Source organism: Myotis davidii, unplaced genomic scaffold (assembly GCF_000327345.1).
Source record: "Myotis davidii unplaced genomic scaffold, ASM32734v1 scaffold73, whole genome shotgun sequence".
In the NCBI taxonomy this organism is placed as follows: domain Eukaryota; kingdom Metazoa; phylum Chordata; class Mammalia; order Chiroptera; family Vespertilionidae; genus Myotis; species Myotis davidii.
The window spans coordinates 1,971,021-1,984,999 of record NW_006286675.1 but is presented as its reverse complement, the minus strand read 5'-3'; the positions used below and the strand labels follow the sequence as shown (position 1 = coordinate 1,984,999).

General features: G+C 38.2%; 1 protein-coding gene across 1 annotated transcript in view; it reads left to right on the top strand.

Moving 5' to 3' along the window:
* Nucleotides 1–13,979, top strand: part of RAD18 (RAD18, E3 ubiquitin protein ligase) — a 62,944-nt gene that overhangs the window by 33,398 nt on the left and 15,567 nt on the right. The window contains exon 8 of the mRNA XM_015560350.1: nucleotides 2,802–2,976. Within this exon, the coding sequence (XP_015415836.1) occupies nucleotides 2,802–2,976 (175 nt within the window). The remainder of the gene's footprint in view (nucleotides 1–2,801; nucleotides 2,977–13,979) is intronic.

Sequence of the window (13,979 nt, the reverse complement as noted above, 5' to 3'; positions counted from 1 at the left end):
GGGCATGGGGATGACACTCTAACCAACTGTGCTCTTCTAAGAGTTTTATAGTTTTAGCTTTTACATTTAGGTTTTGATCCATTTTGAGTTAATTTCTAAGTATGGTGTAAGGTAAGGGTTCAACTCATTCTTTCAGATGTAGATAATTCAGTTTTCTGAGCACCATTTGTTAAAAAGACTGTCCAAAAGACTGTCCTTTTCCCATTGAATACTCTTGACATCCTTGTTGAAAATCAGTTGATCATATACGTGAGGGTTTATTTCTGTAATCTCTATTCTATTGGTCTATATGTCTATCATTATGCCAGTAGTATACTTTTCAATTATTGTAGCTTTGTAACAAATTTTGAAATTGATATGAGTCCTACAGCTTTCTTCTTCCTTTTCAAGGTTATTCTGAGTCCCTTGAGATTCCATGTGAATTTTAGGATGAATTTTTCAATGCAAACTGCTATAGGGTTTGCATTGAATCTAGAGATTGCTTTAGTTAGTTTTGACATCTTAACAATGCTGTCTTTCAATCACGAATGCAGGATAATCTTTCATTTATGTATCTCTTCTTAATTTCTTTCAACAATGTTTTGTGTTTTCAGTATGCAAGTCTTATACCTTCTTAGTTAGATTTATTCCTAAGTATTTTATTTGTCCTAAGTTCGGGTGTCATCTATAGGTTGCTGCCTGAGTATATACCTCATGGTCTTTGTGAACAACTTGGATTTGTTCATGTGGTTGTTAAAGGACAGTCTTAGAAAGTACTTGAGCTCCTGAAAACACCTGGCTTATCTCAGATTTGGAGAACAGTTTTGTTATTGGTTGAATCTCTTGAAAATGATTGATTGCTTGTACTCAGGGGTTATGTATTATACAGGGTGGGGCAAAAGTAGGTTTACAGTAAGTATGCAAAAATTTATTCTTGTATTATTTCTTCAGTATGCTATTCTTCATATGAACAACTGTAAACCTACTTTGCCCTACCCGTATGTGTATTGCACATAAATACTGCTCTCTCTGGGGTTCACAGATGAGTGCTACTGGTAGATTGCTATGCATGAATGCGCAGGTCTGAGCGAGTTGGGGAGTGAGAGAGAGAGGAAGACAGAAGCACAGACTGACTGAAAGACTGCGCTTTGTATGGCATCACACAACTGCATGTACTGTGTGATTTTCGCTCTTTAGAGTAAACTTGCTCATTGCCGCGCCAGTATAAGTTTAAAAAGATGTGTGTTCTGTCAAGTAAAACCTTCATTTATTGTGTTGCGTGTCTTTGGGGAAGTTGGATGTCGGAGCCTCGTATTTTGGGGCTCTCGTTTGAAGTCCTCTTTGGACATCTATGGACAGATATGAAGGATAACTGACTTTCAAAGCCCACAAATTGTTGTATGATGTTTGCCCTCAAGAGGGAATTTATCTAATATTATTAAACAGGGGAAGAAGTAAGAGGAGATTGTAACACAGGTGGAAAAATAAAAGAATTTTAAGTTGAATAGGATTCTGTTCCCTGGTTTGCCAATGTGATTGCATTCTCCTGGCCAGTTGAGTGACAGGATTGCCTGGGTTACTGGGTGATTGATTCCTCTTAACATGATCTTGGGTATCTCTTTACAAGGGGTTGTCCTCATTAGCTTCTTGCTTCCTTTTCCCAGATAAACATTAGAGGGTAATGATTAGACTTATTGAAGGTCAGGCAACATCAGGAGCTTAGTTTTAGAAACTACTCTTGTGACTTATGATGTTCTCTAGTATAACAAAAACTTATATAATTATTTATGGAAAAATCCTGACTGTATGGACTTCGAAAGATTGTGAGGGTCTTGGGGGAAGAATTTGTCTTATTCTTTTTCCATAATTTTTCTCCTTTTAATAAAACCTTGGCAGTTCTTTTTGTGTCCTTTGTGAAAGGCCACTTGCCCCTAAAGCACACTGTAGGAGTGATGTGTGAACACCCTGCTCTCTGTGAAACTCATGAGAGGGGGCAATATACTGCTAGCATGCACAGCTTGCACTTAAAGTGTAGTACTGCCTCGGGTCCTGAATCTAAAAGGGCACAATTGAAATCCCAGCGGAGTTCTGAAATAGGCTGTGAGAGAGAGTACTGAGCACTGGAAATTCTTCACTGGTATTATTTTCTGCACTCACATTTGTAGATATTTGGTTGCTTGTGTACCTTCTTGTGACATTTTTGCAAACCTGTGTCTCTATCTGCAATAAGAAACCTCAGAAATTGAGATTATGACAAGAGGTGCAGAGAAATGAGACAAAATATTTTTGTTTGATCCAAAGGTATTGGATCAAACAAAAATATTGGATATGTCTGATTAGTTGTTCTTTTCCATGGTGAATATCAGATTCATTGTAACAGATGTAGTTAAATGTCCAGATAGATTCCCTATCCCATAGTAGTCAGTGACAAATATTGTGATTGTTTTATTACTTGAATCTTTAATCCTTTTTTGTTATGCTTCTTAAGTTTATCAGTGTTTTCTGGTCTGTAAATATGCTGGAATTCTTTAGTAATACTGTAAATAGAAGCTGCATTAGAATACAAGGTTCTCCCCACTCCTGGTTCAAATTTTGTTTTTAAATTAATTAATTTGGTAGTACATGGTGTGGACAGTATAATTAGATGGCTCCATTGTAGTGCAGATTCTGATTCTCTGGCTGTCACTAGAGTTTTGGAATCAATGTTAAATAAACTTCTACTTTACCGAGTACAAATAACAATATTAAGTTTGTGGAAATAATAACTGTGCAGAGGTTGTAGATTTTAAGGCACTCTTAACTGTTTCCTTTTTTCATTTTAGAACAGGAAGATAATAAAATGAAATTACCAGATATACCCTCAGTAATAAACCACTTCCCTCAGCCAAAGCTGGACTCCCCAGGGATATGCGAGCCCGATGGACCTGATGATTCTTCCAGCTGTACTGATATTCAAGAAGATGCTCTTTCTTCATCCGAATCAGATTCATTCAATAGGTAAGAAACTCGTAGTCGTTATTTTAAATGTCTTATTTCCTGTGCATGCTAAGATAGCACACATGATTAGAAAATAACTCTGAGGCATAATGCAGTTCCTCAGTCACCTTTACTGCGTGGTAACTTTCACAGTGACAGTGGGTCGTGCGTGGGAGAGTGTGTGCAGCAACCCTAGGGAGGCTTTGTTTTCTACTTTGTAGCCTTTATAACCCTATTTTTCGTGGAGTTGGATAAGAGAGTATGATAGGCAATGAAATTTTTGTCAAGACAATGAGTGAAGGAGGTAAAGATAACTACACTAGAAAATAGTGATGACCAGAAAGACAGTGCACAAAGAGTGAAACAAAAAAAGAATTTGTTCCCAAGAGGACAAATTGAGCAAGTAGAATCAATGGGGAAACTTTAAAAATGAGAGATTTGGAGGTAAGTCATTTTCCAAATGATTTCTTAAATGCTATTTTAGCCCTAGCCGGTTTGGCTCACTGGATAGAGCATCGCCCTGAGGACCAAAGGGTCCCAGGTTCAATTCTGGCAAAGGGCCTGGTTGGGGGGTGTGCAGGAGGCAACCAATCGATGTGTTTCTCTCACATTGATGTTCTCTCTGTTTTTCCCTCTCTCTTCCACTCTATTTAAAAATCAATGGGAAAATATCCTCAGGTGAGGATAAAAAAAAAAGCTATTTTAAAAAGATAAATTTGTTGTTTCACTTATTTATGCATTTAGTGGTTGAATTTTTTTTTATTATTATTGTTGAAAATGTTACATATGTACCCTTTTTTTCTCCCGTTGACCCCTTACAGCCCACCTCCACCCCTGCCCCCGGCTTTCACCACCCTATTGTCTGTATCCATGGGTTATGCATGTAAAAGATGAATTTTTAAAGGAGGACAGAGGTTAATGTGTGTGTGTACACACCATTTTATGTTCTGGCGTTTCACTTTGTATGATAAATACTATTTATGTTTCTACCTCACTTTATATAAACTTTTCCCCCCCCAATGGATGCAATGTTCTGTTGTGTTTCTGTACTATAATTGACCAAACTCTTCAAATGTAGTTGGATATTTACATTTTCCCCAGTGTTCTACTTATATACCCACTGCTGTGGTAAAGCTCTCCCAAGGTAATTTTTAATATTTTTTTTAATATTTAAAAAATTGTTAACAGTGCTCTAGAAAAGCGATTTTCAACCTTTTCCATCTCATGTCACATATGAGATGTGATGTGTTTTATAATCAATAAGACAGATATAATCTCAGCTACAGTCCATGTGTCAAGTAGTTGCTCTCAGCGGGTTGTTGTGATTTACTTGCCTGTGTGTGCATCATGGCTCTCCTCATTTCATTTGAGTTACATGTATTGTTAGCATTACATTAATTTTTCATTTAAAATGTCTTCAACAAAATAATGAAACAAAAAAGTTACAGTGTATGGAAGTCACAGACAGTGCAGCAGGGCATAAATTTGATGTTAGCAAGGTAGTATTCATCATTGGATGAATGACCACAATTCCATAGTTTCTTAGAAAACAATCAAGGAAGTTATAAGAAAGAAAGATACCCATGAGTAGATTTTTGAAATGCAGCATCTGAATATCAAGTCCCTGATTCACTTCAAACATAATTTTATCCCCTAGTTAAAAGTTCCTGAAGTAGGTTATAATACTGGTTGGTGCCAACCCAGCAGAAGTCTGTCGCAAATAGTCATGTTAGTGCCAGTGTTATTTAGAGATTCTAAAATCTAGTCAAAAGAGGTACCCACTTGATTACAGTAATTAACATAGAAATCAGAAAGAGAATTCAAAGTGAAAAGGGCTCATCAGAACCAAATGCTGTTAGTCAAATCAGCATATCAGAAATAAGTTATCTTTATCTGGTCCATCTTATTAATAATATTTAGGCATGCAGGGCAGGGAGATGGGCACTACATTTAGTGGTCTTGTTGAGATCTTTTCCAACTCTAAAATTGGTTAAGAGTATAACGTGTGTGAGTATGTACTCTCTACCATACTCACATAGTATATACCACACACACACACACACACATATATATATATATATATATATAGAGAGAGAGAGAGAGAGAGAGAGAATGAGTCATTTTTTGTAGAATTGACATTAAATTTTAAAAAAATATTAGAGAGGCATTGTCCATAATCAAAGGAGTTTGTTTATACTATGAGATTTTCTAAAAGAAAGATTTATACTTATGATTTATTGACCAAAAAGGTGGTAGCCAGAAGTGTACATGGTGTGGTGAATATGGGTCTCATTTATTTCAGTCAATTAGTTTAGGATCAACACAGTTATCTCTGCTGTGGTGTGTTAGAGAACATGGCCTCATGAAGTGAAATCACAAAGAATACATAATTCCACTGCTTGGTAACCATGACCTTCTTGCAGATGCCACGTGTTGGTCATAAAAGAACCTGAGCCAGGTAAGGTGTGAATGAATGCATTTTGACTCTTCACAATTCCTGGCATAAACAATCACCTCTTCTCTGATGGTAAGTTAGTAGCAGCAACTTTGTGTAGGAAGTCCAACATGGGGGCTGGCACAGAGCACCAGACACTTTGACAGAAAGGCGAATTAACCATTGGTCATGTGTTTGATATATTTTGGTACAATCTTTTCTTCACTTTTAGTATTTTTGGAAGCACTCTCTGTCCAGAATTCTTAAGAGCAAGAGAGCAAAAAACGGAAACGTGAAGAAATCTTATTACCATATCTTGGAAAATTTAAGTAGTTAAATTTTAGCCTTTCCTAAGTTGTAAGCAAATTGAAGAATGATGGGGAAATCTTAAGAGAAAAAGTGCCATTGTTACATTCATCTAAGGCAGCGGTTCTCAACCTGTGAGTCGCGACCCTTTGGGGGTCAAATGACCCTTTCACGGGGGTTGCCTAAGACCATCGGAAAACACATATATAATTACATATTGTTTTTGTGATTAATCACTATGCTTTAATTATGTTCAATTTGTAACAATGAAAATACATTCTGCATATCAGATATTTACATGACGATTCATAACAGTAGCAGAATTACAGTTATGAAGTAGCAACGAAAATAATTTTATGTTTGGGGGTCACCACAACATGAGGAACTGTATTAAAGGGTTGTGACATTAGGAAGGTTGAGAACCACTCATCTAAGGAATATTGAGGTACTGGTACTACCAGCCTACTAAGACCACGCTGAATTTCTCGATTACTGAAATAACGGGAAACACTATCTTTATCATCAGAGTAGCCTCTGAGAGCCAAAGGGCAAAGTTGAGATGTGTTGCAGTTTTGAAGTTTGGTTTCAGACAGGTCTTCTAGAGCAAGTCTTGGTTAGGATTGGGTAAGCCTCGTAGTTCAGAATTGGTGGATACAGCAAGATGAGGATTTTGAGATGCGGGGTTCAGAAGGTCCTGTGGGTATGTCCTCTGATGCTTTCTCTTGAGAAGCTGATGGATCTTTCAGGAAGCTTTTGTCTTAACAGTTATCTTCCTGACAGGAGTGTCCTGGATTAGTAGTTGCATTGATGAAATAGTGGATGGTAAAGTCTTCTATTGTAGACAGGATGGTGTGTGTTTTCTACAAACGCTATTGGAGTGCTAAGAGTGCTACATGTATTATGTCATTCAGTCCACAGGCAAACCCCACTTTAGAAAGGTAGAAATAAAAGGTCAAAGGAGTTGAATAAGTTGCATAGTATACGTCAATACAAGGATTTGAACCCAGGTCTAGTTCTATTTTGAACCTCAGAGCCCAAGTTTGTTTTCCTGACTGATAATGATGCTATAGCCAACCTGCCTTGCTCTTAACATTCTTGAAAGAGTAGAAATACACAGTTCTTGAAATGGTTTGGTTTCCTTAGAAGCAGACCTGAGACAAGGATTGAGTGGACATGTTTAATTTGGAAGGTGAGGGAACCATTGTAGGGTGTGGGGATGTGAGACAGGGAAAGGAAGATAGCATTTAAGGGGGCCATGTTTTTAAACCAGATGTCACTGTGAGCAACTGGAGTTTAATTCTCTTGGGAACTGGGAGCTGGTTTAAAGCACACCTGAATTACCCCACTCAAGGGTCAAGGGGCAAAGGAGTCAGTTATTTGGTTGGAGCTGCCCTCTGCTGCTTCTAGCCTCCTGTGCTGGCAACAGAGCAACTAGCAGCGAGAGGACAGCTCAGACAAAGGCACTGACAGTTGGAAGTCAGGCCTGCTACACTGAGGGGAAGGACTCGGGGATAGGAGCAGGGCACCCAAAGGATCTGCCATGGCAGTGATTCCAGCTGAAGATGGGGAAATGGTTTGGTTTTGCATATGCTTTATTAATACAAATGGGTTGCTGTAGGGTTTTGCCTGTATCTCTAGCCCAAGAGAATGCAGGAATGTATGAGGGCATTCCAGAGCTCATTGCACCTCTGTGCCTGCCAGGAAGGGAAAAGCTATGTTTAGGGCTGATGACGAAGTGATAGCTGAGCAAATGTTGGGGATGGGGCAGAGGAGAAAAGGACAGATTATGCAGAAAGCTCTGAGGCAAATGGCTCCAAAAACTGATGGAAGGAAATGTGCTTGTTGATGAGAAACAATTTAGTTTTAAGTCTTGTGTGACGACAAACTGAAGTGTGAAATCATCATCAAACTGAAGTTTATCGACACACTAAATGAAAATATCTTGGCCTTGGGCAGAAAATCACAAGCATAGAACTACCCATAGTTCTTTGGTTGTCAGTAATGCATTTTATTATCCTGCTTTGTTTCTCCTTCACAGAGATAAGAGCACTACTAATGGGCTTTGTGTATGTGGACATCCTCTCCCACTTGTGGAGTTACTCAGTTGGGTATGGCCGATAGGCCTGCTGGTTTTGTTTGTTTGTTTTGGGGGTTTTTTCCTTTGGAAAATCTTAAGTACCTTATTAATGGGTGACTTTTCACTCTCCTTGGACATAATTTTTTAAAGGCCAGCTCTGCCCTGGCTGGGTGGCTGGGTTGGTTGGAGAGTTGTCCTGTACACCAAGAGGTTGCAGGTTTGATTCCTGGTCAGGGCACATAACTTGGTTGCGAGTTCATCCCCGGTTGGGGTTCATGGCGTTCGGGAGGCAACCCATTGATGTTTCTCTCTCTCCCTTGCTTCCTCTCTCTCTAAAATTAATTTAAAAAACCCAAAACATATCCTCAGGTGAGGATTTAAAAAAAAAAGAAAAAGAAAGCCAGACTTCTATTTGGCACATCTAAGGGTAATTATTTTTAAATGTGTGTGTGTGTGTGTGTGTGTGTTTACACAGAATTATTTCCTTATGCTTAAGAATTAGGAAGTAGTGTTTTGAAGTGTATCTATCTATACTATTTGATTTGTACTGATGTGTGAACCTTAAATATTTCTCTAATATATATTTGCTGAAGTTTCTCACTGACTTATTTCAGATGACTTTTCTCTATTCCTACACATCTGTAGTTTAGCATCATTGTGTCTGTCCTGTTAGTTATGTGTCCAGTCTGGCAGATAAGAATCAGGTTTCTCACTGTTGCAGTGGGAGATTACAGACAAGTAAGATGAACACTGTCCGCGTGGTACTAGATTGGAGCCCTTCATATGAACTGATGTTCAGCTTAATAGAGATTCAGATGGATACGTATGGGAATATTGATAGATCTGTGTGTATAAGTTAGCTACTATGCACACATGTAGCTCCTTATGATGTCAGCTGCCAGGGCCAAGCAGCAAGGGTTCACAGCTGCACTGGGCACACCTGGGGCACTAATCTTGGTCTCTGACAGCTTTCTCCAAAATACGGAGCCAGTGCTTCTTGGAGAAAGGCTGATTCCATGGCTGGGGCTGGAAGCAAGGAAGTGCTAGAAAAAGTAAGAGAGACAGAGATAAGAGGGGGAAGGCATAAGGAAATGGAAGGAAAGGGAAAGGAAAGAAAAAGAAAACAAAAGTACCACAGCCTCTTCCTTAGCCAGGAGGTAACATCAACAGCAGTGCCATGTTGATGCATTTTGTCCTGAGCTGTGATGGGAATGACACTTTCCCGCTGTGGTCTTCCTCCTCCAAACTCAGTAATTTCAGTTAAATTGTGAGAAAAACATCAAACTTCAATGAGGGTCATTCTACAAAATACCTGACTAGCACTTCTCAAAACTGTCAGGGTGATCAAAAACAAGGCATGTCTGGGAAATTGTCACAGTCTAGAGGAGCCTAAGGAGATAGCACGACCAAATGTAATGTGTCCTGGGTGGGTCCTGGCACAGCAGAAGGCTTTAAGTAGACTGAAGAAGCACAAATAAGGGTGGCATTTTGTTGATAATAATGTCTTACTGTTGCTTCATTGGTTTTGACTAATGTGTCAGACATTAGTCTGGTGTGGGATGTTAACAATGGAAGAAACGGTGCAGGGCATGTGGGTACTTTCTGGAGTATCTGCCACTTTTCTGTATTTTTATTTTATTTTAAAATAAAAACTTCATTAAAAAATATATTACAACATCAAAATAAAGAGGAGTATTACTGTGAAAATATTTAAAGAATGTGCTGAATGTTGGAAAACCAAAGTCATCAAAATGTTATTTTCTGAAGTGGTAAATTGGGTATTGTTTCTGGGTTGTAGTAAGTTTAGTTATTAAATATTATTTTTTTCCTTTCACTTATATTAGATGTTACATTTAGTCACATAAATTGATTAATTAAACCCTGTTTTAATGCATTCTATAAAGTCTATTATCATATATATTAAAATTTAATCCAAAATATAGCATCATGAGGGAAGTATTTTATTTTCTTCCCTATTGTCTTATTTCTTTTAAATCAGTTTTGCTTTATTTGCTAATGTTTTTACTTTATAGAATGATTTCACCCCAGAGGATGTGACCCAGCCTTTGCATTTCATCATAAGTGACAGTTTACAGTGTGCCTCATCCTCATCAGTTAGCATGTTTTTTTAGTGAATTTATACTTGCAGAAGTGATCCTCCAAGAACAAGGTGAAAGTACAAATAGTTTTATCTTTTCTCCAGAACTCATTGCCAAAGGTTATTTGCTGTTAGTAAGGTTTTCTTTTACTCTTAGGCAGTTCATGTTGGCACCTTTGGGTGTTTTTTTTTTTCATTGTGCCTTATGTTGGGTAATCTGATTATCTTTACAATAGCTTTTTGTTATTGTTTTATAATTCTTGGTTTTTCTACTCTGAGTCAATCCTAGGTGGCAAATATTTTTGTTTTGCCAAGTTCATGAACTCCTATGATGTAAAAGATCCTCTGTACAATTACTCTGAGCCCTTCAATTTTCTGTATCAGAAAGAGTTTTAAAATTTCAGTGGGTAATTACTTGTGTATCTAAAGTGCTTTGTAGAATTTAGTAGTTCCTTCCAGGGTCCACTCTTACTAAATGATACCTTCTTGTCGTGGCTCGTAGCCATGTCTGATCATCACCCAAGGTGTGATGTTCAGAGTTTTGATTGGCATGACATGGTAATACTTGCTTAAAGTAGAGTTTTTTAAACTATGTTTTCCCTTTTTAGTTTTCAGACATTTTGTAAACTACATAGGAATTCTTGTTCCATGTGCTTCTGCATATATTTGGCTTGATTCATGAAACAGATATAATCTTGACTGGTTCAGAATTCAGTTCTTCAATTAAAAAAAATAGAAATAGGCAAGAGTGTATTTTTCAGAATGCTTTGAGAAGAGTAAGTATGAGACCTTGAAGGAACTACCAGTTCCTTCTAGATGTTAGACATAAAATCAATAATTATTTTGTATCAACACTCCCAGACCCCCAAATGTGAGCAGCCAGTTAAGAGCTTTCTCTAGTTTTTTGTTAAAGGCCAAAACCAGAATTCTTTTGATTTTGTTTAGGAGAATGAAATAGAAATGACATATAATTGATATATCATACTATTGGGATTTTGTATTTTTAATCAGTTGATCAAGTTTATAATTTATTATAGTTACCTTGGAAGTTAAAATCAGAGCTTTTTTTCTGCCTTCTCACTTTGTACTCCTTTGTTTTTAAATCAGATGTTCTGAGGTCTCTTTGGAGACCTTTAGAACCTGAGAAAGGATGTTAGGATACAAACATTTTCAAGTTGGAAGGTACCTCAAGAAGTCACTACGTATAGTAACTTCGTATCACAGGTAAGGAAATGGAGGCCTAGAGAGGTGATGTGTCATTCAGTGAATACAGTTGGAAGCAATACATCTCAGCCCAGGTCTTTCCCCCCTGCAGTGTGAGCTACATCAGAATGTTTGTATCAGGCGCCATTGCTTCCTTTATTAGCATTTCATTTTATTTTTTTAATTGATCTTTATTGTTGAAAGTATTACAGATGTCCTCTTTTTTCCTCATTGACTCCCTCTACCCCAGTGGAGTTGTTTAAAATATCAATTAGACATGGAATTGCCATATGTCTGCTTTCCCTGAGATAGGCTGGTTTCCATTTCTTGTCTTGGCATCATTAGCCACAGCTCCCTGTGGTACTCTCCAGAGCGCCTGGGTGTGGATGGTCGATTTTCCGGTTGCCTTGCTAGAAGGACAAGCAGTGTTAGTTTGTACCTCTTCTCTGTTCTCTTTACTCCCACACAGATGGTCACATTCTGGAACATGGGTACATATTAGATCACTGACTTTGCTTACTTCTATTGATTTTACCACATAACGTAATGCAAACTGTTTTTGTACCTAAGAGAGACTCGAGTATTGAAGCATGATAGGCCTCAAATGCAGAGGCTTATTATTTTTTAAAATAATTTTGTAGAAGTCAGTTGTCGAACCCTTTAAGATTTCATTAATGTGTGCTTAAGTATGCTTCTGTTGCTCTAGATAGGTACATTTTATTAGCCATTTATAACCTGTGTGGGTAATAATACAAATAAAAAATTAAAAGTATGTATCAGAATTTGAAAAGTTGGGGTAAATATAGTTTGGGAAGGATAATTATTTTTCATACCTTAGACCCGTGGTCGGCAAACTGTGGCTCGCGAGCCACATGCGGCTCTTTGGCCCCTTGAGTGTGGCTCTTCCTAAGCCTTAGGAGTACCCTAATTAAGTTAATAACAATGTACCTACCTATATAGTTTAAGTTTAAAAAATTTGGCTCTCAAAAGAAATTTCAGTCGTCGTACTGTTGATATTTGGCTCTGTTGACTAATGAGCTTGCCGACCACTGGCCTAGGCCATTTAGTCAAGCACTTCATTCATGTGGAAACTGAGTCACAGGGAGGCTCAGTGTCCACTACCTACATCCAGCAATACAAGGTGGTTCTAAAGTTCTTCTTGAACAGATGGTAAGGCCCGAGTTTTGGGGTCTGAATTTTGAGTTGATACTGGGTGTCTGTGGTTGGTGGCCAGCACTACATTTGCAGAGCTGAATGTGCACTGTGTAGGTGGCATAGAAGTTGGCTGGCTGTGCAGAAGACATGCCAAGCTCATCATGAGCTTCATGCCTAGCCTCTCGATCCCTGATATCAGAGAAAACGATAATCAAATGAAAGCTTCTTAAGTGGTTCAGGACATTTCCATCACTGAGATGTTTCTTGTCTTTTAATTTGTTTCTCATTATGGGGCTGCATGTTTGTAACCTGTTAATAGGATCTTGTTATCTTTTAGTATTGGGTTTTTTGTTTGTTTGTTTTTTAAACTTTATTGCTTTATTTATTTATTTTAATATATTTTATTGATTTTTTACAGAGAGGAAAGGAGAGAGATAGAGAGTCAGAAACATCGATGAGAGAGAAACATCGATCAGCTGCCTCCTGCACATCTCCCACTGGGGATGTGCCCACAACCCAGGTACATGCCCTTGACCGGAATCGAACCCGGGACCCTTCAGTCCACAGACCGACATTCTATCCACTGAGCCAAACCGGTTTCGGCAGTATTGGGGTTTTATTTGTACCAATCATTTGTACTACTGACAGTCTAAAGAAAAAAAAAAATGAAGCTTCATGATTTTGTCCCCCTGCCCATTTAACTTGAGAACTTGATTCAGTATCTAGTTCTAGCTGTGACAATTCAGTTGTCTACAAAAATAAAAGCATAATATGCTAATTAGACTGGACAGCAGAATGACCTTCCAGATGACCTTCCAGATGAAGCTGGGGCTGTGAGGGTTGAGGCAAGCTGCCGCGGCTGTGAGGACCAATTCCCTTACATGAATTTCGTGCATCAGGCCTCTAGTTAAAAATAATTATCCTTACGTTACACTCTCAGAGTTGATAATTTTCTTTTGTTTCTCAAATGTGTTCGTTAATCATAAACATAAATGTTTAATTATATCTTGAAATTGAATTTTTCAGAGAACCAAGATTCGAGTGTTTGGAGTTCACTTAGTGTCCTTTTATTTCTTTTTCTTAAAAAACAACAACACCACACAGTACTTTTTCTTTACTTTTTATAAGAATTTAAAGTGATTGACTTAAAAGGTATGCTTTTCTTTAATACAGTGTTCCCCAACCCTTTTCCTTGGCACATAGAAAATGATAGTATTTGTGTCATAAAGAAATGATGCTGGAGGCCAGAGGTGCCTGCCCAGGGAGGCCAGTTAGGTTTTTGGGGCAATCCATTTCAGGGGTTATGGTGGAGTGGGTCAGGATAATAATAGAGAAGAGAGAAATGGGGGAGGGGGAAGGGATTGAGGATGTATTTTGGAAGTAAGATTGGCAGAATTTGCAGATGGTTTGGCTATGGTGTGCAAGGAAAAGCTCAACTTCAAGGATGAGTCCTATAAGGGCAAGTCTAAAAAGCAAATGAGATGGTCATATATTATTAATGAATTGAATATAAACTAAGTTGGTTTTCTGGTTTCATCTCTTTTTGAGGACTTAGTATGTATCCTATCTAATAAAAGAGAAACATGGTAATTGGCGTACGACCGCTAACCTTCCCATTGGCTAATCAGGGCAATATGCAAATTAACTGCCAGCCAAGATGGCGGCCGGCAGCCAGGCAGCTTAAAACTGACATGAGGCTTGCTTGCTTCAGTGATGGAGGAAACCAACGTTCCCCGCCTGCCTTGCAGGCC